The sequence below is a fragment of the Coffea arabica genome, chromosome 2e, assembly GCF_036785885.1.
Source record: "Coffea arabica cultivar ET-39 chromosome 2e, Coffea Arabica ET-39 HiFi, whole genome shotgun sequence".
NCBI lineage: Eukaryota > Viridiplantae > Streptophyta > Magnoliopsida > Gentianales > Rubiaceae > Coffea > Coffea arabica.
In genome coordinates this window covers 75,527,817-75,551,388 of record NC_092313.1, presented here as the reverse complement: position 1 = coordinate 75,551,388, position 23,572 = coordinate 75,527,817, and the positions used below count along the sequence as shown (strand labels likewise).

The 23,572-nt window shown below is 34.7% G+C and overlaps 2 protein-coding genes across 2 annotated transcripts; both read right to left on the bottom strand.

Moving 5' to 3' along the window:
- Positions 1-3,301: 3,301 nt before the first annotated feature.
- On the bottom strand, positions 3,302-6,976 carry LOC113733220 (probable serine/threonine-protein kinase At1g01540). Its single transcript, XM_027259462.2, has 8 exons — positions 6,188-6,976; positions 5,620-5,927; positions 4,869-4,973; positions 4,652-4,774; positions 4,372-4,542; positions 4,161-4,290; positions 3,844-4,053; positions 3,302-3,692 (listed from the first exon to the last, which is right to left on the bottom strand). The coding sequence occupies exons 1-8, from the start codon at positions 6,476-6,478 to the stop codon at positions 3,495-3,497; spliced, it is 1,536 nt and encodes a 511-aa protein (XP_027115263.1). The 5' UTR covers positions 6,479-6,976; the 3' UTR covers positions 3,302-3,494.
- A 6,535-nt stretch (positions 6,977-13,511) lies between these two features.
- On the bottom strand, positions 13,512-19,586 carry LOC113728103 (CAAX prenyl protease 1 homolog). Its single transcript, XM_027252607.2, has 14 exons — positions 19,361-19,586; positions 18,277-18,424; positions 18,082-18,166; positions 17,909-18,004; positions 17,019-17,084; positions 16,785-16,883; positions 16,561-16,674; positions 16,313-16,423; positions 16,062-16,124; positions 15,547-15,639; positions 14,814-14,927; positions 14,301-14,372; positions 14,120-14,185; positions 13,512-13,901 (listed from the first exon to the last, which is right to left on the bottom strand). Exons 1-14 carry the CDS (start codon positions 19,389-19,391, stop codon positions 13,785-13,787), a joined length of 1,275 nt encoding a protein of 424 aa, XP_027108408.1. The 5' UTR covers positions 19,392-19,586; the 3' UTR covers positions 13,512-13,784.
- Positions 19,587-23,572: the final 3,986 nt, after the last annotated feature.

The window sequence follows — 23,572 nt, the reverse complement described above, 5'->3', positions numbered from 1 at the left end:
TAGAAATCATAAATCCGATAAAACATGCATTAAGTTAAACTGTTTGAATTTATTTCTCCAATACTCTTCGTCCACATTTCTTCGCATAAAATCGGGGTCATATGGTACAAGTGTGGTCGACTCTGTACAACACTGGAAAGTGTGGAAACCGTCCATCTAGGCCTTCCACTTCTTTCATCATGGTCAAGGGAATCTGGAAATACCAGATTACCATCCAATGGTGAAGAAAATTCTAGAAATATCTCCATACTGATTATGGACTCGACTCTTGAGAGAGGTCGAATTGTAGTTTCATCTTTTCGGCCTATGTATATATGGGTCTCCATCCACATTTGGGCCTACGTACATATTGGACCTGTACCCCCTGAATTAATGGGCACATAAGCTTGGGGAAAATAAAAAACTTTCATTTTCCCATTTTTTTTTCCTGTTCCTACAAAAAGAACGAGGAGAAAGGAAGAAGTGGAAAACAACGGGTCCAGGTGAGGTTTGAACCCTCAACCTACAGTCCAAGGAGAGCCATTGGTCCAGTGGTTGCTTATCCGGCCGTTGGTTGCTATAAAATCCTTAAGCGCCTTTTGTGGGATGAAAAGTCAAGCGTTCAAACCTTCTATTTCTATTTCATCATTTCATCATGTGCTAGCATTTGTTTTTCACATAGTTAATTGACACTACCCTTACTTCTACTCTAATCTATTGTTAGAGTCTCAGCTATTGATTTGAGGTGCAAATTTAGTACTAGTATTTTGAGAATTCTAATGTCAATATCAGTTGCCTTTTAGGCTGAGTTGGAGCTGTTTCTTGCTGGATTCTATGTAAGATGCTTCTTTCAATTAACGCATCACATGAATCTGCAACTTGCCCCCACTTCCGCGCAAGCAGCTCAATGATTGTACTTGCATTCCCAGAGCTATTTAATACTTTTGCTCCCGTGGTTAAAACCTACACACTTCCCTAATTATTGGATGATGGATGATACACTTTTGACTTTTCTTCTCTTTACTGGTTGCAGGTTTTAAATAATCACGTACACATATAATAGCAGACTACTGTCTAAAACTAGTACTACATAAAATCCATTTTCTTAGCAGGTAAAAGTGCTGTTTATCCTATAGAGTATAGACCAATTAAGAACGGCATGAGAAAGGATAGAGGCGTCAAAATGGGTGATTTGGATGAGTGGGTAAAATGGGTAATGGATATAAGTGAGTCAATTTATTTATGTCTATTTAATTAGATGGGTATAAATGGGTAAGTCAAAAAATGAATTGGGTAACTCAATTACCCATTTATAATCCATTTATTTTAATTTTTTGTAAATTCATTTAAATTCATTTTTGCAAACTAAGTTATCAATTTATACCATCCTTTGCACCCATCATTAGTTTTAAATATTTATTTATAATACTCAATAAATCTAATTATCAATTTTTTTTCATCCGTACTCTATGTTGCAAAATTACATACTATTTAATAATTAAACAATAAGAATATAAAAATTTGAACTAAATACTATAAAAGTTAACATAAAAATTTAATCCAAAAATTTTGAACTTCTAACATTTTTTCGTGTGTAAATTTAAAATTTCATTTTGGAAAAGTAAGAAAAGAGGCTAAAATTTGTCATAAATTGGTAATGCTGAAAAATGAGCAAGTTAACAAACTAAGAGAAAATAAAATGATAAGATAAAACCAACAAATAATAATAATAATAATAAAACAAAAGTAGTTAATATCATGACAAAATGAAAAATTTGAAAAAAAAAATGGGTGGAGGAAGAGAGGAGGTTTGGGAGAAGATAATTCTAAATGGGTTAATTGGGTTTGATAGGTTACCCAATAATACTCATATGTAAAAATTTAAGATACTTATACCCATTTATTCATGGACGGGTATGAATAAACTTAATTAAATATGTTTGTTTAGCCTTGTTTGGATTGTATTTTTTAGGATTTTTTGTAGAAAAATTATTGTAGCGATTTAATGTATGTGAGAAAAAAAGGTAATAAGAAAATGTGATCACGAAATGGGTTAGGAAATTTCTGACTCTGCTCAATGTAGAGAGTTACCTATTGTTTTAAGTAACAGAACCGTGACAGAGAGATGAAATGCAACCGCACAAAAAAACAGAAGAAAAATGGATGACCTTGAGATTTGGTTTTCCTTGTAACGTTTGCAATTGGCCCTTGAACCAAATGGAACCATAGTAGCAGCATCCAATTGAACCGACTACAGCCCACTAATTAGGTGGTGTCTTATTTCCTCATCCTGGTACGAAATGACTAATACCCTACTCTTCTGAAGAAAGAAAAAAGAATCAGTTACTAGTAAAGAATGTGGACCAATTGAAGGAAAGAAAGTAGCCCCATACAGCCACAGACAGCTCACTTGTACACCATGTAAACTGTAGGTGTCCTTGTCATGCTCCAAAGGCAGTGCACATTGTCCAATTGTCCAGCCAAGACATTGAAAGTGAGTTTGAATAAAGAAAAAAGAAAGAAAAATCCCATGACCCCATTTCCACTCTGGAATATGCTTTGCTTGCCTGACTTATCCTACACCAACCAGGGCATACAATACATAAATTGAGAAAGACACGGGGGAGTTGCAATGAATTGGCTTGAACCAAATTCGCTGGCCAAAGGCTCCACCACCCTATAATAATCCGATATTTGGAGTCTGGAGTCTTATTTTCTGTACATTTCGCACCCTCCCATATAGTTGCTCTGTCTCAGTGGGGCACTGATGCATACCTATGATCACGGCGCTTGCTCTGATGATGTTTGATGGATACTTTTGCACTTAATTAACCTGTCATGAGATCGACATGGATTGCGGCGGAAAAAGAATAGAGTACGGCATACAGATTGAGACAACCTAGCTAACATAACAGAGAAACAGAGACAAGTACACAACTGAACTTGCAGTAGAAAAATGAGAAGGTTAGAAGTAGGACTCGGGGCTGCAACCGTCCTGCCAATTTTAGCTCATTTCAACTGCGCGTAACATTGGTTCAACTGCGCGTAACTTTTTTTTCACAGGATGTATTTTCACAACAGATAGTGGTGGGCCCCACACTTGGCGCGGATTTCGAGTTACATGGTGTTATTTCAGCCGCACAAAATTTTGAGGGCCAATTTTCAGCCGCACAAATTTTTAACCGTGCAGGGACGGTCATACTGATGACCGTCCCTGCCCCAAATCCTTAGAAGTATGCCTTCTTGTGGTATACTCTGTCCAAGCATGGAAACATACAATGCGACTTATAGTTTCTAAGTAGTACAAAACAGTCAACCAATCTAGCATACAATAAAACCTGATTCAATAACTTATGAGGCATAATCCAATGGTGATTTCATATTTTTATATCACAAAAAAAAGAAGAAGCTAGTACAAATCCTACAAAACTAATGGAATGAGAGCAATAAGCTTATTAGCAAGCATCAAAATTTGCATAAACCTACATTATTACTGACATCTCCCATCCGTAATATTATCTCCACCTAGATGGCAAGTCATGGCTCGTACCATTGTCACCTTCACTATTATTAGATGCACCGTTGCCGTATGGTTGGTTGACTAGTTTTGCTCCAGCAAGATTATTTTCTTTGTACTCACGATTGGAACCAGCAAGATTATTTTCTTTGTACTCACGATTTGAACCAGCAGATTCTCTGCCAATTCGTCGTTCCTGAAGATCAAGGGAGAACAAAAAGAGGGAGGTAAGTATGCAAGTAGTGAGAAATCTAGAGAGTGAATAAGGAGGACCCCCTAGTAAGTGTATTCTTGTATTCAGATGTAGCGGTTCTTGGATGAAGAAAAAGAGAGAATAAGATGCATACATCACGAAACAGCAGGTCATCTGCCTCCAGCATGTGGATTACGTGCACCATTTTTGGTCTCTTATGGGCATCAGGATCAACACATTTCAGGGCAACCAGAAGAGCACGTTTAAGTGCTTTTGAACTAGGCATTTCTGGCAACTTAGGATCCACCACTTCCTCAGATTTTCGATTTCCAACCATGGACTTCAACCAATCCACCAAATTAACCTGTCAGTAGTTTACCATTTTCCATTTTAGAGGTGATTGAGAAGTTCAATGCAAAAAAAAAAAAAAACAAGGGAATCTATGAGATATGCATAAATTTGAGTACTAACCTCTCCCTGTGGCCTGCTATAATCAACTGGAGATCTACCAGTAATTATCTCCATGATAAGTATTCCAAAGCTATAAACGTCACTTTTCTCATTTAACATGCCAGTGCACGCATATTCTGGTGCCACATAACTAGAAAACAATGATATTTAGCAAAACTTCAACGTCATATGACAAAACAAGTAAGCTACTTCAGAAATGAAATTAACGAACCCAAATGTGCCCATGACACGAGTTGTCACATAAGTCCTTTCAGAATTTAACAGCTTTGCAAGTCCAAAATCTGACACCTTGGCATTCCACTGACTATCAAGTAGTATATTACTTGTTTTAATGTCACGGTGAACAACCTTTGGCTCAAGACCATCATGCAAATATGCCAGACTGCAAGGGTCAGGAAATAAAGTTTTAAACAAGCAGACAACATTCACGCAAGAAACTCACTCAAATAAAACAATGGACATTTGATGAAGTACAAATCTAAAGTCTATACCCTTTTGCAGTTCCCAATATTATATTCATCCGTATATCCCAAGTCAAAGGACTGACTTCCCCTACTTCTCCATGGAGCCACTGCTCCAAATTCCCATTGTCCACGTACTCATATACAAGCATTCTGCACAAAAAGAACAAGCACAACATGTCAATCAGCTTCTTTTGGGATAATAATAACTCGAAGTGCATTCTTCAACTGAGATGCATATCATTACCGATAAGCTCCTTCGACACAGTATCCCAGCAGCCTGACAAGATTCTTGTGCCTCACTCGCCCAATAGCGTCCACCTCAACCTTAAACTCCCTCTCTGCTTGCCCCCTGATAGTCATTACTCCAATGAGTTTAAGCATGAGAGGAAGGGAGAATAATGCACTGCTACTACAACACAAAACTATAATTCCCTTATTTTGAGCAAAAGAAAAAAAGGACATTCTTTTTACTGTTTGAAGTGAGGATGAAGGTTCCAAAAGCCAACGTCCAGTACATGAAACCGCCAAAGCTATCATTTTCACGCACCCCACGACAATAGAACCATTCCAAACAGTGCTTAGATCTTATGTCCTAAATACAATAGCATACTACATCTTGGTGTTGTAAAATTGGCACTTTTCACGGTATATAGAAATTGAAGCATATTCACCTGAAAGCAGATTGCTTTAAAGTCCAAATCAAACTTGTTCAAGACAAGCATAAAAAAGCGAAAACTGACAATTACAAATACTAAATTTAACTTGCCAAATGGTGTAACAAGGACAAAAAAAAAACAAATGGTTCCTCCGGAGTAAAAAAATTCCTAAATAGCAACACGTATTCATTGCTATTATTGGAGACATGCAGTTATAGTGACAATACACTGTATGCAATGCCTGGAATACCATTATGATACCATCTGATTATCTATCATACTCTTGCCAAAGTCAAACCAACAGTTCATTAAAGCTAATTTAGTTGTAAGTTCCCATACCTGTTATTCAACAGATTCTTCACGGCAACTCTGGTATTATCAGCCAGAATACCTTGATACACAATCCCGTATCCACCTTCTCCAATCACATTCGCATCAGACAACCTATCGGTAGCTGCCTCGAGCTCTCTCAAAGTGTACCACCTTCCCCACCCCAGATGGGACACCTCTGGCAATGCCCCACTACCACCGAACGACCCTGTCTCCGCCCCACTTGTTGCCTTACTCTCCCCACTCGATGCCCCCCTGTCCGAAAATACCACCCTGTGCTCAACCTTCCCCATGTCTATCTGAATCTCAGGCAACGCCTATACATCATCATAAAGAAAAAGCAAAATAAAACAAAACTCAGCAATAATGCATATCCTTATGCCAAAACAAATTAAACAAATTTGTAGATGAAGTAAAGATCGAAAAGAAACTCCACAATCCCAACTCAATTTGGTCAACATTTTGTCATTAAAAATGTACTCTTTTTTCTTCATACTTCAAAATTAAGAACTAATAGCAGTAAATTAGCATATATTAGTATCACGACAGCAAGAAGTAGACATAAAAGAAGACATGCCTGAGGGACAATGGGGCGGTGATCGGGGTGGGAATCATGAACGATCTCTTGGATTTCCTTGGAAACAACTGGGGTCAGCTCGGCTGCACCAGAAAACTTTCCGGGATGGTGAAGTTTAGCGGTGCTGCTGGTGCGGCGGCGATAGGCGGTGATGCAAAGAGACAACAAGAAAAGGATTAGAACAATCACGGCTCCCACAAAAATCCCAATTACCACCCATAACCGCAGGCCGAATATGGAGGTTGGCTTAGATAGCTCGCTGTTCACAAACGCCGCATCGTACACCGACATCTCTTCACTATATACTAGCCGCTGCAGCTGTCACTGTCGTCTCTTATTGTACTGATAAGCTATCAATATTCATCTGAATTATGTAAATGTGCATGTACACTTGAAGTGGGATCCGGCCGAATACTAGGAGAAACAATGGGATTATCAAGCTTGAAATAATCAAAGGAAGCTATGAGGTGTCATCGAATCAATGGGATATATATTGCCTGCCCGGATGCTGAAGTAAACGTGGATGTTGTTTGCCCGAAAATGCAGGGGGGGGGTCTTGTTTTCCGGCGAGGTCAGGCAAATTAAAGAGGCGAGCTTTGCAGTGAACAAATGAGAAATCTTGGAGAAGATGAAATGGGAAAGAGAGTTGTGTGTGGGAGAGAATCTTTTCTTTCTTTCTTTCTCTCACTGTCTGTGTGAGAGAGAGAGAGAGTGTGTGTGCGAGAGTGTGTGTTCTCACTTCTCACTGTCTGGTCTTAATAAGATTTGCTGTGTTTTGTAGTAATTCACAGAGACACTACTCTCTCTGTGTATTTGACGTTAGGAGGTGGCTTTGCCTAATTATTGTTGGTTAAGTAGTCTACTTAGTAGGGTTTTGCTTTATGTTGATTGAACAATTAACCTTAAATACTAGTGCTATAATTAAATCAATTGATAGACCAATTAATTTAAACTCAAATTGATGCCCAAATCCACTTTGAATTATAATAAGCTTTTTTTTTTTTTTAAAGAATTATAATAAGCTACTAGTGCAACAAACTGCCCAAGCTCGACTTTTCCTTTTTGAAAAAAAAATTTTTTTTTTGCTTGAAATTATAAAAAGATACCTTGAAATCGGTCCATCGTATATTACACTTGTTAAAAATAAAAAAAAATTAAGGCAACTTTTAACACTACATAAATTCCTATAGAACTTTATATTCGCTAAAGAAAATCATGCCAAGTATTAAAAAATTTCTCCAAGTTGTACAAATTTTCATTGATGAGCAAGTATAATAAGGGGGCATACCCTTAAGCAAAAAAGATCAAGGGATCAAATGAGAATCCCGTAAAACACTACACGTAAAATACATCCAAAACTCTTTATAAAAAAAAATATATTGCAGCAGAACATATCAAAGTTATAAGAAAATATATTTAAAATCCTTTACGGTTTGGGTATACAAAAAAAAAAAGCATAGGTTCTAAATTTTACCAAGACTTGTAGAATCTAAGTTCAAATTCTCCTTTCCCTTCTGAAACTTAAATCCCAAATCTCCGTTGTTGGAATAAATTTTTTTTTAAAAAAAAAGTACCAAAATTTACCATTTCAATGTTCAAAAAATTTAGACTCTACCATACCCTACAACGAAAGTGTTTAGCAGAAAGTTGAAATGCTAGTAATTGACTATCAAATGGGATGTAGGCATTAAATTTTCAGAGGTTTATTTCCATTTAAGTTGTCAAAAGAATGACGATTTTCCAAAGATAAATTGCAACCAAAGGATTGTAGGTTTTCCAAAACCCCTAATCATATTATAACTACTCTAAAATGCTATATAAAACATGTTTAGGAATGATAACAGAGTGAATTCCAATCCCGTGAGTGAAAAAATGGGGTGGGGCAAAGGGATTTCCGAACTCCCCCCACCCCAAATAGGATGGAGGACAGAGGAACATACCCCTACCCTTCCCCTCGCCTAAATTTTAATATAGTATAACATTTATGTATGTTTTTATATGTATAATATGAAATTAATGCTGTGTTATTGTTATTACAAAAATGTATTTGTATGAATTAAGCAACGCATTAAAGAAAAGTAACATGTTACGTTGTTATAATAAAATGATGTAATATTTTGCTGAAATTTCAAAGTAATGATTAATAAAAAAACTATTTGTATTAGATATATATATATATATATATATATATATAATGATTATAAATAAAGATAATAATAGTGGGATGGGGCCGGAGGAACTTTTGTAAAGTGGGAGTCGGGCGGAGTTTCTCCTATCCCAAAGCCACTCCATTGCCAATGTTTACTTGTCAAGTTTCTTACTTTCTGCCAAACGCACAAACTTTTTAATTTTAACCTTTTGGCAAAACAAAACTTTTTTAGGGTAGAAAAAACATCACAATTCTTTGATTATGGAGTTTTCAAATCGGCTTAAAAAAAAAAAAGATGTATGAGAAGAATACTGAGGAGCTATTTTGAGGATTTTTTGATTTAAAAAAAGATAATTTTTATTCTATAAATCTGTATTAATGGTAGAACATACATCAAATATAATATATATATATATATATTTTTTGAAATCATTAATTACAATAAATCTAAAAAATGATAAAAATAAAGATAAAATGTTGGCACTCCAGGATGCCTTTCTTCGGGGAGCTATTTTGAGGACTTTTGGGAGTGGAGAACAGCATAATTGTGCTAGGAAGCTCTTAATCACGAGGTCCGTTGGACTTGGGTGATTCACGGGCCCATTTTAACGGTAGGGATTAGAATTTAGAAACAAACAATGAGGCTAAAGTAAGGCAATCTTTCCACCCCCCCCCCCCCCCCTCCCAAAAAAAAAAAAGAAAGGAAAGTAAGGAAAGCAAGTGTTACTGTTAGATGAGATCCAGGAGTTGCAAGGAATCTTCTATTTTGCCAAAAAACAAAATGTATAAAAAAATGAGATTTTTTATGAATTTCTTGTTGCATTTTTTAATTTATTATTATATATATTTTTGAGACTTTTGTATTTATTTTTACTTAATTAACAATTATTGAATATTAAGAAAATTAAGAAAATTAAAATATGATGTTTATAAAAAATAATAATAATATAATAAAAAATAGATTAGAGATTGTCAAGAAGTGGGACAGAAAATTCGTTGGAATGCCTGTGGTCCGGAACGGAGGATTCACGGGGATGAGATACCTTGTGATTGGCTTATTTAAGTATACACCTTTATTCGGTAGGAGATAACTTGTGATTGGCTAATTTAAGTATAGGAACTTACTTTGTTTAGGAAAATAATGTAGGAGAAGTCTTGGAACTTTTTTTGTTTTTTAAGATTCCCAATGAAAGTAAACTGTGCAGTAGTTAGTATCGAATTATCAGAAGAACACATATAAAGAACGTTTTCTTTCTCTTTTTCCTCAATGATGAGATCTAGATTGTTGCATTGATTAGTTAATGATGACAAGAATAGACTTTTTTCTTTCACTCATTCATTTTGGTAAAAGAATTAATTTTCTATATATTGACACAGTATATACACTTTTACTATTAAATACATGACATATAATCTGAATTTAAACTTGAAAATCAAAATTTATATATATGCCGTCTATCCAATCATGATAGTATATACACTATCAACGTATATAAGATTTACTCTTAATAAAATACCAAAAGATTTTTTCAAGAGAATGGATAAAAAGTAAAATAAGAGGAGTTGAAAGATGTAAATTGTCTTAGCTATTTCTTTGCGACATGAGTTATTTGAATAACCTATATTTTCTTCCAAATTTGATACTAGAAGAAAAAAAACTCACGTTAAGTAATAAGATTTTTCTAACGATTGCCTAGTAAACTTTTGTTAACACGCTTAAATTACGCCTATTTTACTACTATTTGAATACACACATTAATACTAACTAGTACCTTTTCTTGTATTTATATGTTGTTCTTAATTAACTTTATTTTTTCAAAAATTTAACACCTGGTTCGTGGAAACCCCCAAATTGGTGTCGCAATCAACAACTAGTAGCATTAACTAATAGCAGTGTGTATTGGTTTAGCAATTAGTATCACGTAAATGAAGGATGACTGAATGAATTAATTAAATAGCATTAACTGCCGTAGATGTAGGTAATCCACTAATCAAGCCTTTCAATAGTAAGAATTAAGGGTTATTATCACTTTACCCCCTTAACATTTGGTGCTACTATCAATTTCCCCCTTAACATTATCGTTTAGTCACTTTACTCCCAAGACTAACAGTCAAACTTAATGGAATTTGTTAATTAGAATGAAAAGACATGTTTAACCCTTAAAATTATTATCACTTTACTCCCATAAAATATAGTCTTATTATCAATTTACCTCTTATAGTTATTTTTTAGGCAATTTATCGTACCATTAAACCAACTTAGCAAGTTAAAAAATTTTAGAAGAAAATACCCTTCTCTTTATATAATAATAATAATAATAATTTAAAGTGACTCTTCTCCTTTTTAGTATCAAGAAAAAAAGTCAACGTATTAATTTCTTTCTTCTTGACAATCTTATTAATGTTGAAAAAAAATAGAAAGATGGAGAGGGGGAAGGGAAGGGGGAGAGGGAGAGAGAGAGCTCAATTCTTTTTTTAAAAATTACAAATAAAAAAGAATTAATACTTTTATTATTTTAAAATTATTTCACTTTTTTGTTTACCACCAAATTCCAATCCTAGTCTCGACAACCTTAAACTAATACGATAATGTTAGACTTTTCTTTATTTTATTTTTTTTGCAAAATCTAATTTTTTGTCTTCTTCTTTCTTATCTCTTTTTCTTCTCCTAATATTAATAAATGTGAAAGAAAGAAATTTGAGAAAACCCTTTTATTTTTATGTTTTTCGATCTTTTAAAGTGAAAAAAAAGGAAGAATAATCATTCCAACTTTTTTATTTTTAATTACATATAAAAAAGGGTAAATATGTTACAAATTTTTTGACCATACTAGTTAGATTAACGATGAGGTAAAATGTCTAGAAAATAATGTTAGGAACTAAAGTGATTATATCACTATAATCTAAACGAATAAAGTGATAATAACAATGTAGTAATGCTATAAAATAAAAAGGGTATATTTGTCCAAAATTTCTTAACACGTTGAGTTGAATTACTTATGGGGGTAAAGTAACTAAAAGATAATATTAGAGGGTAAACTGATAGTAGTGATATAGTTTAAAGGGTAAAGTGATAATAACCCAAGAATTAGTAATGGAGTCACTTTAAATAAGATCCATGCCCTAATGCCACTCCCCTGCACGTCCTACACTACGGCATTTAGACAAGACTACATTGCTTGAAACCGTCTGTCCCAGATTACGTCCGAGTTTAATTATCACGTGTATTAATTAATAACTCTTAGGAATCTATTACGGATAAATCCAACGATCAATAACTTTTAGAATTTTATTAGAGAATAAGTCCAGCAGCATAATACATGTGACAGTTAAATAAAGACGGGACAGAAACAAAATCCGGAATAGATGATTTGAAGCGAGACTACGCTAGGCTAGTGCAGGTTTGATTAATGGGCTTCGTGAATAACAAGAAGAATTACTCGTGTTAATAGTTTATTGAATAGGAGGAATAGTGTAATCCCCATCACCCAATCACTCAATGGGAGTCAATCTGCATTTTTTTTTTCCTTTTGGAAGCCAAATAGATCAGCATTCATTTTGATGGCTAAGAGAGATGGGCCACTAAACGAATTTTTTTTTTCCTTTGTAGTTCTTAGGTTAATAAAATAAAGGACAAGATATATGTTAATAATGATGAGGGCTGCAATACGTACGAACTAAGTGACAAGTACAGTACTCTCGTAATTCTTGTATTTGGACGCATCAGTTGGTCATGACTCATGATTTAGTAGCAGATACACATTCTAAAATTTGTTTAAATCTAATGATGGATTAGTAGTTTAGTACTAGTACGAATACTATCCCTAATCATTGTACGTACTTGGCCATCATAATAGGTAGGTCGCATAATATTTGTTTTAAGTTTGCTCAAGATAAAATGCTCTTTGACTATTGAATGGAATTAAATAAGTAACCCAGTACTAAGTTAGCGGTCACCTTTTTAATTTTTTATTATTATTTTAGGGTAAGTAAGCTAGCTGTCACTTTATATATGTTGCTTACTTAAAGGTTCACTAATGAGACAATAATAATTGCTTGGAATTTATTGCTTATCTTCTGCTGATAATAATGTTTGTTGGCCGTCATATGCAACGGGTCGTTTCTTTCTCTGGGAAGGAAGCATTCATCCATCGGCATTTGCTGGCTCTGGCTTTCATTTTCTTCAACCAACTTTTTTCTTGGTTTTTTTTCCTCCCCTTGAACTGAGAGCGATTTTTCTGTGATTCCTTGAATTTCTTGTTAGAAAAGTCCATACTGTGCAAATTTCAACTGTGAGGAGAAGCTTGTGTAGAATTGTGATTCCAATTACAGGGCGGTAACACGCATATTAAGAAGTACACAATCCAAGGCATACAAATAAGAAGGACTCCACTTATGAAAAAACAACTCAGCGATAGATACAGACATGAGAATCTCTAAAATCAAATAGGTGCTTCAGTAACGTGTCGTCCGGCATAGGATTTTTCAAATAAGAAAATGGCCATCAGGGCGTGCTAAGTAACTAAAGTTATTGGTTTAACTGCACGCTCATTGCATCAACTTTCCAAGAGGGTAATGGGAAATGGGATGGTATAGCAGAGTATGCTAATCCATAGAGAAAAAGTTGAAAAAGAGTAAACAATGGACGCATCAAGTTGGAAGCTGAGGAGGGGAAGGATTTTAGGTTAATCCAATCGATTTGCTAAGATTACCAAATTGCCGAACCTGGAAAGTAGAAATCCCAGTACTTAGCACAAGGATAACACTAGTCCATCCGCCGCTATTCTTCCAGCAAGAAGCATGACGAACTTTTTTACAGCAACTGTTAAATCATTGGTCAGTTTTCTAGGCCGGATAATCTATGCTTCTACCTATTGGACTCTCCAAATGTGGCTGCCATATTGTTCATCTCCCTCCTCTTCATGAAGGGTTTGTCTATTTGGTGACCTTAGGGCACCAAATAAGAACTGAAAGCAATGCATGTTTTTGGCTAAATGATAAATTTCTTGTGCAAAGATATTACTGCAACTCAAGGACTGAGTGATAACTTTAAAGCATTCATAGTTGATCCACTATTCTTTTTCAATGTTACTATTTGGCCAAAAAAAACCCTTTCATGAATACCTAGAAACTTCATGAGTAGGAGTAACGACTCGTGATTTTGTACCAGCTGAGGACTCGAAAATTGTTTTTCTTTTGATAGCAGAGACATTTGTAAGAGTCATTTCGTCCTACTGCCACTATGCTAGTATTTCCCTACCATGTTGCTATTCCTCCCAAACTCAGCCGTCTTTAACACTGGGGCACTTTTTGAAACAAAAAGTAGATGTCAACAACAGATGTTACCAGAAAAAAGCAAAATTACAGAAAAGATTCCCGTGATTGACTACAGTTTGGCACTAAGTAAACATAAACTCTACACTCAAAAAGTCATAAATGTTTATTTCTTCAGTCTGCCTTCTTGTCTGGTTCGTCAAGAGCAGCCAGTCTTTCAACAAGGGGAGGATGAGAGTAGTGATAAGCCGAGTACCAAGGATCCGTATTCATAGCAGACAAGTTCTCCTCCTACAAAGCCATCATACCAAGTCAGGAATTCACGAAACCAATCCTCACCAGACATTATACATTTGCATGAATGAAAAACCTAAAAAGTCATGCCATGTGATAATCATATCACACTTATTTGTACCAATGCACTTCAGCACATGACATGCAAAAAAAAACCCCCCTCATCATCGTTTTACAAGGAAAAGGTAATTAAAGAGAATTTGAAGGGCAGTTACCTGCAATTTAACAAGACCGGCTCGAAGGGCTAATGAATAACCAAGCTTCTTAGCAAAAGCGTCAGCCTTTGGAATCACAGCAAAAAGTGAGTAAGATATGATCCCAATGCTCAAAAGAAAGTACAGCAAAGAGCCGTCATACAGCAATGACCCAAAATTCAATTTGCAGATTGAAAGTTACCTGGAACTCAAAGGATCGGCTAACAAGATTAAGACCAAAGCTAACAAGGTGCTGCAGAGGTATCACAGTGTGCTACGACCAAAAAGATCAAGTAAACAACTATCAGTTTTCTTGTTCGAAGAAACAATTTATTAGAAAGCTATTGTATTTATCTAACACTAAGGTAAGTCAAGCTGCATATGTGTGTACATATGATGGTCTATGATAATCCAAGACTTGTACTCTTCATCCACGCATTAAAAAAAAAAAAGAAGAATTCGTTTGGGTAACAATTTTTAAGACACCGTTTTTCTGTTCTAGAAGTTCTCAGTCACTATTTTAACCTTAATGGATCTGCACTGACTAGGAATGTTTATTATCGTTTCATCGCATTGCCTAAGCAGATGGGACTTTTGACCTTCAACACATTTCAGATTAAGACTACCATCAAGGTAGCTTTTGCAAATGGTTAACCAAGAAATCAGCTTGAGCATAAATCACCTATCAAGAAACCATTGCAAGGCATTTTATTACCTGAAATATGATGAGCCCTATTAGAACTGGTTGTGTGTCAAACCCAAAACTTTGAAACAAATCCTTGGAGTTCCTCACAAGGATGTACCCTCCGAATTGCAAGAACGTTAAGATCTGCAATACATAGAAAGACAGTATGCAGAATCTATATCATCAGTTTTTCAAACATTTAGGACACATATAAGAAACTTTGTGAACCAAACAGTAACAAATATACAACAGAGACGAGACATTGCAACTAAAGGTTAAAAAATTGGCCTCTCATGACACAGACATGTAAAACAGACGAGTAATGCCTTAGCTATTACCTCAAGAAAAAATAATATAAGTAAAGATAACATCAGATAAGAAAACCAATAGATGCAGGCAACTACTTTGCCCATGAGCAAAATCAGCTAAAGAGTACCTTTATCTCTTACTCATCATCCCACTACCCAAACAGCATATAGTATATTAGGCAGTGCATAGACCTATTACAAGAATTACATAGCAGCCTCTAGTAAACAATTTCCAGCATTAAAAAACAGAAAAAGATAAAAAAAATTCAAGCAACTTCAGGAATTTTGGCTCTAATTACATTCAGGAACCAAAGAGATATGCAAACATCCAATTCTCTTCATGCATTCCATAGAATGGCAAATCACTCAAAAAATTGTAACTGCCCAAGTAACAAAGGAGAAAACAATGAACCAGATGACAAACAAGATTGTTAGCTTGACAGTGTATCCCATACCTGAACAGCAATGAAAGAGTACATTGTATGGTTTAGCTTCCAATGCCCCAGTTCATGTGCAATAACCGCAACTACTTCCTCGTCTTTCTTGCACTAAATCACACAGTCCAGTAAGTAAAATGTAATCAAAAGGATTATGGAAACAAGAATCAGGTTCCAAGAAACGGGGGAGGGGGATACAGATTCAATCTCACTTTTGTTCTGATTGAATATTTTAGACAAAAATTTACCTCCAAACCCTATTATTGCATACCCACTCACTCAATAAAGAAAAATTAGAAAATCTTGCTTTTCAAAGTTCAGGTTAAACCAGTATAACAACTTTATTAGTTATTATTCCTCAAATTAGTAAGTCCTTGTCGAGACGCAAAAAGTAGGTTGCATTTGCACATTGAAACAATTTAAATATCCAGAGATTTTGTTATACAAACTGTCACCAAACTAAACAAAAAATGCTAAGTAGTAGATGTAAATAAGGTCATTAACTACAAGTTCCAAAAACGTAACCTCCGCACCTGTTGAAGCAGTGTGTCGTAAAGAACAATGCGTTTGTTGTTGAAAAACCCATACATGTATGCCTACAAAAAATGCACACACGTACAAAATTCAAAGGAGGACAAGATAATTTTAACAGAAAATACAAATAAAAGCTAAGCACAATAGAGGACTATCTCAAACTCCATAGTTTTTTATACTGCAGAACCTCCAAAATGATATAACTTAGGCAAAATGTAAGAAACTATGCATCAACAAGTAAAATGCTTACATTGCTGTGGCTTGACCTTGTAGATCCATCAACAACAAACAGTTTCTTCAAAGGAAACTTAAGGGAGGAAGCAAGACTCTCAATTTTTGCTCTAAGCTCTCCATCCGGAAGCTGCTTGTTCAAAGAAATACACAACCAAATTCATAAGACTTTGCAAAATAAAGGTCTCATGAAAAATGTTCCCATTCTTCTTTTTTTAACAGCACCATTACAACTCTATATTAGGTACAATCCATTGCATCACTTACTGGTGTAAATTTGTTAAACAGTGGGGCTATTAAGATGGGATACAGCGTCATCATCACGAGGGAAAGAACAAACATGAATCCCCACAAGTATATTGCCAGGTAAGGACCTCCTTTCTGCGACAAAAAGTTAGTATCATTAGAGATTTTAGTTAAGGCACTAGAAAGAGCAGCCATGCATTATATAGTGCAACAACCAAATAATGTAAACCCTAGGACCATTGTACCTGTACTATTACAATGATGGCAGCAACAATAGGTGGACCAATCACCACAGCTAGAGCAATTCCTTTTATCATGTCTCTAAAAAACAACCAAATTGTTTGCTACACCAGGCACATTAAAAAAAGAGATTCAACAGCCATCAAAGAATGAACCCAGGAAACTATAAAGAACTTGCAAGTGACAGACACAAATATAATAACTAAAACTCATAAAAGATGACAGGTCTGAGTACATACTTTGTTAAAACCATGGCTTGCCTCAATGACAAATGTGGAGTACAACGAAAATGGCAAATCTGTAATCTGCATTATACAACAATTTTAGCAGTTCGCATAGGAATTCAAAACGATCAAAAGCTAACAATAATTAAAAATAACTTCCAAGTAAATATCCACAAGGGCCAGGTACTCTTCATGATAATTGTAGTACTAAGTTTTTCTGCTTTGGGCATCCAAAATTGGCCCTTTTCAGACATCTAGCTGATAAATGTGCAGAGGGATAGGAAAGAAGTTTCTGTCTTATCCGTATTGAGGCTTTCTAGTCTTCCTAATTGATAGGAAATAAAGTTTCTTTTCCACCATATAACTTCCTTTGAGTTTCTCAGATTTGGGCTTCCAAAGTTGGTCCTTTTCAGATATCTAGCTAATAAATGTGCAGAGGGGTGAAAAAGAATTTTCTATCACACTAGATTTCTAGTCGTCATAATTAATCTTTTCTCCCCAAATATTAACGTTTCTTGACATTAAAACTTACTAAGCTCTACATATGCACAGCAAGAAGTTTCTACCACTTAAAAAATGGAAAAAAAATTAGGATTAAGATATCAACAGTCAAACATAAGGTAGATAAATGTTCATAATTATTGAGCCAATTTGAGCAGCTTAATCAAATATTCTATTTGAATCAACATTTCAAGAGCAAGTCTGCACAGCTTTCTTTGATACAGGATTTCACCAGTATTTAATTTTCCAAAAGTCAAGTTCCCAAAAAGATAAGGGCCCAAAAATATTTATGTCGGACTTGTTAGTAATTAGTTGGCAGGTAGAAAGGCTAATCTACATTCAATCTTACATTAAGCAGTACTAGTTCAAGAAAACTGCGACTGAAATAAAAATTTCACATTTACCTGTGACCAAAACATAACACCAGCTAAAAATGCAAGCGTGTGAAAAATTTCATTCTCCGCATCAAGCCCAGCAAGAACCAAAAATTCTCCTGATTTCTGCAGCCAGTCATAGTAATGTCAACAGAAATATTTCAGCTGCAAAGAAGATCTCCAAAGAATACAAGTCTACTCACCTTCCAAAACCAAGGTAAAATACCAAAGAACAGAATTGCAGAGTCCATCAGAATGGTAAAAAACTCGTGAACAAAGTGGAAGTTGCTGCAAGAAAGGTAAACAAAATCAATAACAAAAACACTGTTTGAAGCAAGTATAATCTCTATAAAATTTGAGACAGAAGCATTTTAGAAACGAAAGGAAGTAATTGATACCTTTTGTCAAGGCTATATGCTCGAGACTTCTCAAATTTTTCTTGGCTGATTACACCCTCCAGAGTTTTTGGTAGCGTAGGCAACTTAAGGGCAGCATGTTGCCGCAAATCAAGATAACTCTCGAATAAGTACATCAATATCATAAAACCTGAATATTTTGAAACAAAATTAGGGGTGAAAGGGACATAATGAGAACTGAGAAGGGATAAAAATGCAATTTAGACGAACTATTCTTTCACACCTATTTAGAAGGGATAAAAATGCAATTTAAACGAACTAGTACACAGAAGACATTTTTTGTTTGAAAGATAGATCCAAGATTGGAATTAAATTTGTGAAACAAGACCGTCCAATCAGTCAGTCACCATGTGATGGCACAAACAGGCAGAACTTCATAAAGACAAAGACATAGATTACGGAACTCATTCTACAAGAAGATGAACAAGGTAAAGGATAATGAACTATTGCACAATGAAACAACAAAGCCAACAGTCCTAAGTAATCAAACCATAAAGTCAACGCATTCTACTAAAGAACTCCACGGAAAGTGGAAGTCTTCAGCCACTTCTACTGTTTGCACTACCACTTTTGTAAAGTTATGTGCAAGATTCTTTCTTTCTTTGTACAAGTGATCTAAGCGTGTTCTCACACATGCATATATAGGTGTTCCTTTCAATCGACCCGAAGACAATACCATAAAGTTCACTCCAAGACAGCAATTAAATAGGGCTACTATATCACATAAAAAAGAAAATATTGAAGGAAAGGAAATATGGGGAAAAAAAAGACATTAAAGTGAAACCCTAAACCTATCTTCCAACCCGCAGAAACGCAACAACTACAGTAAAGATTCAAGAAATCCCACAACCGCGGAAACCCAGAGATAAAATCCAAACTTCAAAGCAAACGTCAACTTATTAACTCTATAAAGGGCATGAGATGAATAAAGCGATTTCTTGACAAAATAAACATCGACCATCAATTTCTTGTTCTAATTTTCGGAAGCAATACAAACAAAATGTGCTCAAATACAGGCTAGGGAAGAGGAGAAAGTCGATAAGACATATGGCAAGAGAAAACGTACAAACGACAGCTTCCATAAAAGGGAACGCCATGGCTCAGTGGCTCTGGGCAGTCTTGTCTGGAACGTAGCAAGGGATTGAAGCTTCCCTGTTTTTTAGGCTTTAGGGGTGAAGAAGAAAGAGGAGGAGGACGAGAGGTTTTTGTTGGGCCTGGATTTCGTTGAAGAGGAGTTTATAACGTGTATAAAACAACAGTAGTGTAATTGTTGCAAAAGTGTATTCTTTGTTGATGAATCCCCTCTCTCTCTCTTCGGTTTCTATCTGTCCAAATAAAATATCTTTTAGACACCCGTGAGAATATATAAATCCTCAACGGAAAAAAAAGGAGGAGAAAATAATAAGGAAAAGGGTTTTTTTTTTAAAATTCAGTATACTCTATTTACAATATCTTTTATCTACCATTCAATTTAACGTTCCCATATATTTTTACATATGACAGAATGCAAATAAGCAATTGAGTTTTGAAAAGCGCTTTAGAGGAGTTAATATGTAAGATATGTAAATTTTATAATTTGGAAATTACTTTCAAAGGCATGAATATGAAGACAAGGTTAAAATACTTTTGTCATTTTCCTTCACGTCATTTTGATCTTAGATTTATGCAACGATGTCCTTTTCTTATGTGCACTGATGCAAAATTGTCAATAGTGATACGTTATTAATTTTTTCCCATCATTTTGATTTAGGATAAATTGCATTGTCGCTACTAATTCAGCAAAAAGGTGGCCTGATATCTTGAATGATAAGAAACAAACCCCATACATGGTTTTGCAGTCCAAAATTATTTGAGAGATGATTTGTGTAGGAAAGCAAAACCAAGCTTGAGTGTTTCATTTATTTCATTTAGTTAGTTGATGCCATTTGTTGTTATTTGGTTGGTTTGTTTAGTTAGGTTTAAAAAAACTCAACCGCCGTTAAACTATTGTTCACATCGACTTTTAATCATCAAACAATTTTTTTCACAAATTAGCCATTAAATTAACTAATCAGCACACATGTGGCCATTTCGTCGATTATTGCTTTTAATCTACAAAATAATTAGAACATGTGTCAATATGCAAGGATATATATGTCTACCATGAGTATTTTTTTGTCAAAATATTATTTTCATTATTTTGTAGATTAAGAACAATAATCTACTCAAAGGGTTTTGGGGTTGGGGGAAAGGAGGGGAGAAGAAAGAAGGGAGAGGAAAGAGGGAGGAGAAGGAGGGGGTGGTGTAAAATTTTTTTAAAAAAATTCCAAAAACTTTATAAATTATAAAAAAGCCCCAAAATATATTTTAAAAATACCTCTAAAAAATATCTACAGTCAAATTTTTTTATATACACAGTTACAGTAAAATTTTTGAAAAACACCCAAAAAAATATATAATCCAAACAGAGTCAAGTAATAGAAGAAATTTCCTTTGCCTCCTGTTACCACTAACACACATAAAACATACACAATTTCTTCCCCTTTATTTTTGAGTTAATTTTGTATATTGTGATGGTGTATACATTATCATCTTTGAATGCATGATATATATGTCAAATTTAAATTAATTTTTATACATTCATATTTTATTTATTTATTTTCACAAACAATACCTTAGATGAAGGTTTTTTTTTTGAAGGATTAGATGAAATATTTCATCCAGTGAAAATGATTGAATGCTTCAAGCGCGTCATGGTGACGGTGGAGAAGGAGGAGACGAGAGAGAGGGAGAAGAAGGAGGGAGGAGGTGGTGATGGTGGATAGTGGTTAGGGCTGTCAACGGGCCGGGTCCGGACCCGAATTACTATACCGGACCCGGATCCGACCCGTTTACCCGACGGGTCTTTTATTCTATGTTTCCGGATCCGGATCCGGCGGGTCTCGGATCCGGGTCGGGTCTACCCGAACAAATTTAGCAAAATTTATAATTTCTAATAAAATGAGAAAAAAATATATTTGTAAACTAATTTCTAACTAATGCAAAGGAAAAACCAAATAAGAAAATAAATCAAATTGACTTTATTCAAATACATCACCCTAATCAAATTATAAATTCATTTATATCCGGATCCGGGTCTAATACGGGTCGGAATACTATATTCCGTATCCGACCCGTTTTTTTGTTTGACAAAACGAATCCGGATCCGGATCCGGGAAACGGAATTAAATCCCTACCCTTACCCGCAATAATTTCACGGATCCGGTCCGGATCCGGGTCTAGACCCGACCCGTTGACAGGCCTAATAGTGGTGATGAGTGGTGTAAACTTTTTAAAAATATTTCAAAAATTCAAAAAAAAAAAATCCTATGCTAATTCTAATACTAGTGAAGTCCGCAGGGTATTAGTATTAAGGGATAATTTAAAAAATCTCCCCTGAGGTTTCTGACAATTTCACTGAGCTCTCATGAGGTTTGAAAAATTATACATACCTCTCTTATCATTTAAAACTACAATTTTACCCTTAAATATTTTAATGAAATTCCCTTATTTGGCATGCTTATACTTAAAATAAGTTTTAAAATTATTTTTTCATTCTTTTTCCTTCTCATTCTTTTTTTTTTAGTTTTTAGGCAATAAAACTTAAAACTATAGAACTACAACTATTACCTTTATTTTTTATTATAACAAAATGTCGAACTAGTGATTTTTTTGACGAATTAATTTTATATGTAATCCAATGTTTTTGCTGATCTTTGTTTTCTATTTTTGGGTATTAAAATTAACAATAAATAAAAAAAATGTCCCACAATCACTATTAAATTCTGATAATCCCACTATTCGAAAATTTTATAAAATCTAAATGAATTATTTCAACATTTTCTTTTCTATCTTATAAATCTAAATTGATAATAAAATATCATAAAAAGTATAATATCATAATAATAAAATTATTATTATAGTTGTTTATCAAATAGCAGAAATGGACATAAAAAATTTGGCAACTTTGCCTTATAATTATATTAAAAAATCATATAATTGTACAGGAAAATAAATTAAAACTCATTATACAAGAGTATTTTTGGGTATTCATTTAAAAAATTGACCAAATCAAATACTATTTTAAGGTTTTGTTACTAAAACTATCAAATTAAGGAAGGTAAGTATAATTTTTTAAAACTTTAGGGGAGTTCAGTGAAATTATTAGAAACCTCAGGGGAGGTTTCTGAAATTATCCCTAGTACTAAAGTCTGTCCGTCTGGGATTGTGGAATGTACAGTGGAGCCGCGTAAGGCTTAAGAATTAGTAGCCTCTCTGCTCGTTTGTTATGTATTGACCTCGAAGCCTTGTCATGACTCATGAGTAATCGAAGAAATTTCCGTTGCCTCCTATTGCCACTATCACACGCAAACAGACACAATTTCTTCTCCCTTATTTTTTTAGTTAATCTTGCACATAATGACGGTGTATATTTTCTAATAATTGGATGCATAACATATATATTAAATTTAAATTTAGATTAATTTTTATACATTACATTTTATTTATTTTTTTTACAGATAGTACCTTAGATGAATGAATTTTTTTTTTGGAAGGATTAGATGAAAGATTTCATCTAGTGAAACGATTGAATGCTTCAAGCACGTGATGGTGACGGCAAGGGAAGAGGGAGAGAAGAGAGGAGGAAGAGAAGAGAGGAAAAAGGAGGAGAGTGGAGGTGGCGACGGTGGGTAGCAGTTGTGAGTGATGTAAATTTTTTAAATATGCTTCAAAAATTCATAAATTTTAAAAATGTTTTAAAATATGTTTAAAAAAAAACCCTCTAAAAACAACCTCAATAGATAAATTTTTTCATATATACAATTACAGTAAAATTTTTAAAATCACTTGAAAAATAGCTAATTCGAACCGAGTTTTTTTGTGGTTTTCTCGGGGTTTAGATTTGTAAAATGATCAAAAGTCATCCTGACTTTGGTAAAAATGACAACTGCCTGTCCGGGGTTAGTGAGGTCTCTTTAGGTCTTAGTAGCAGCTGCCCTGCTTAAGGTAGTTATCCCACATCGAGTGTTGGGGGGGGGTTTGGGTTAGTTTATAAGTCTCCTGAGGAACCTTAAGAGTTGCCGGCTTTTGTGATTTTCTCGGGGTTTAGGTTTGTAAAATGATCAAAAGTCATCCTGGCTTTGGTAAAAAAGACAACTGCCTGTCCGGGGTTAGTGAGGTCTCTTTAGGTGTTAGTAGTAGCTGCCCTGCTTAAGGTAGTTATCCCACATCGAGTGTTGGGGGGGATTTGGATTAGTTT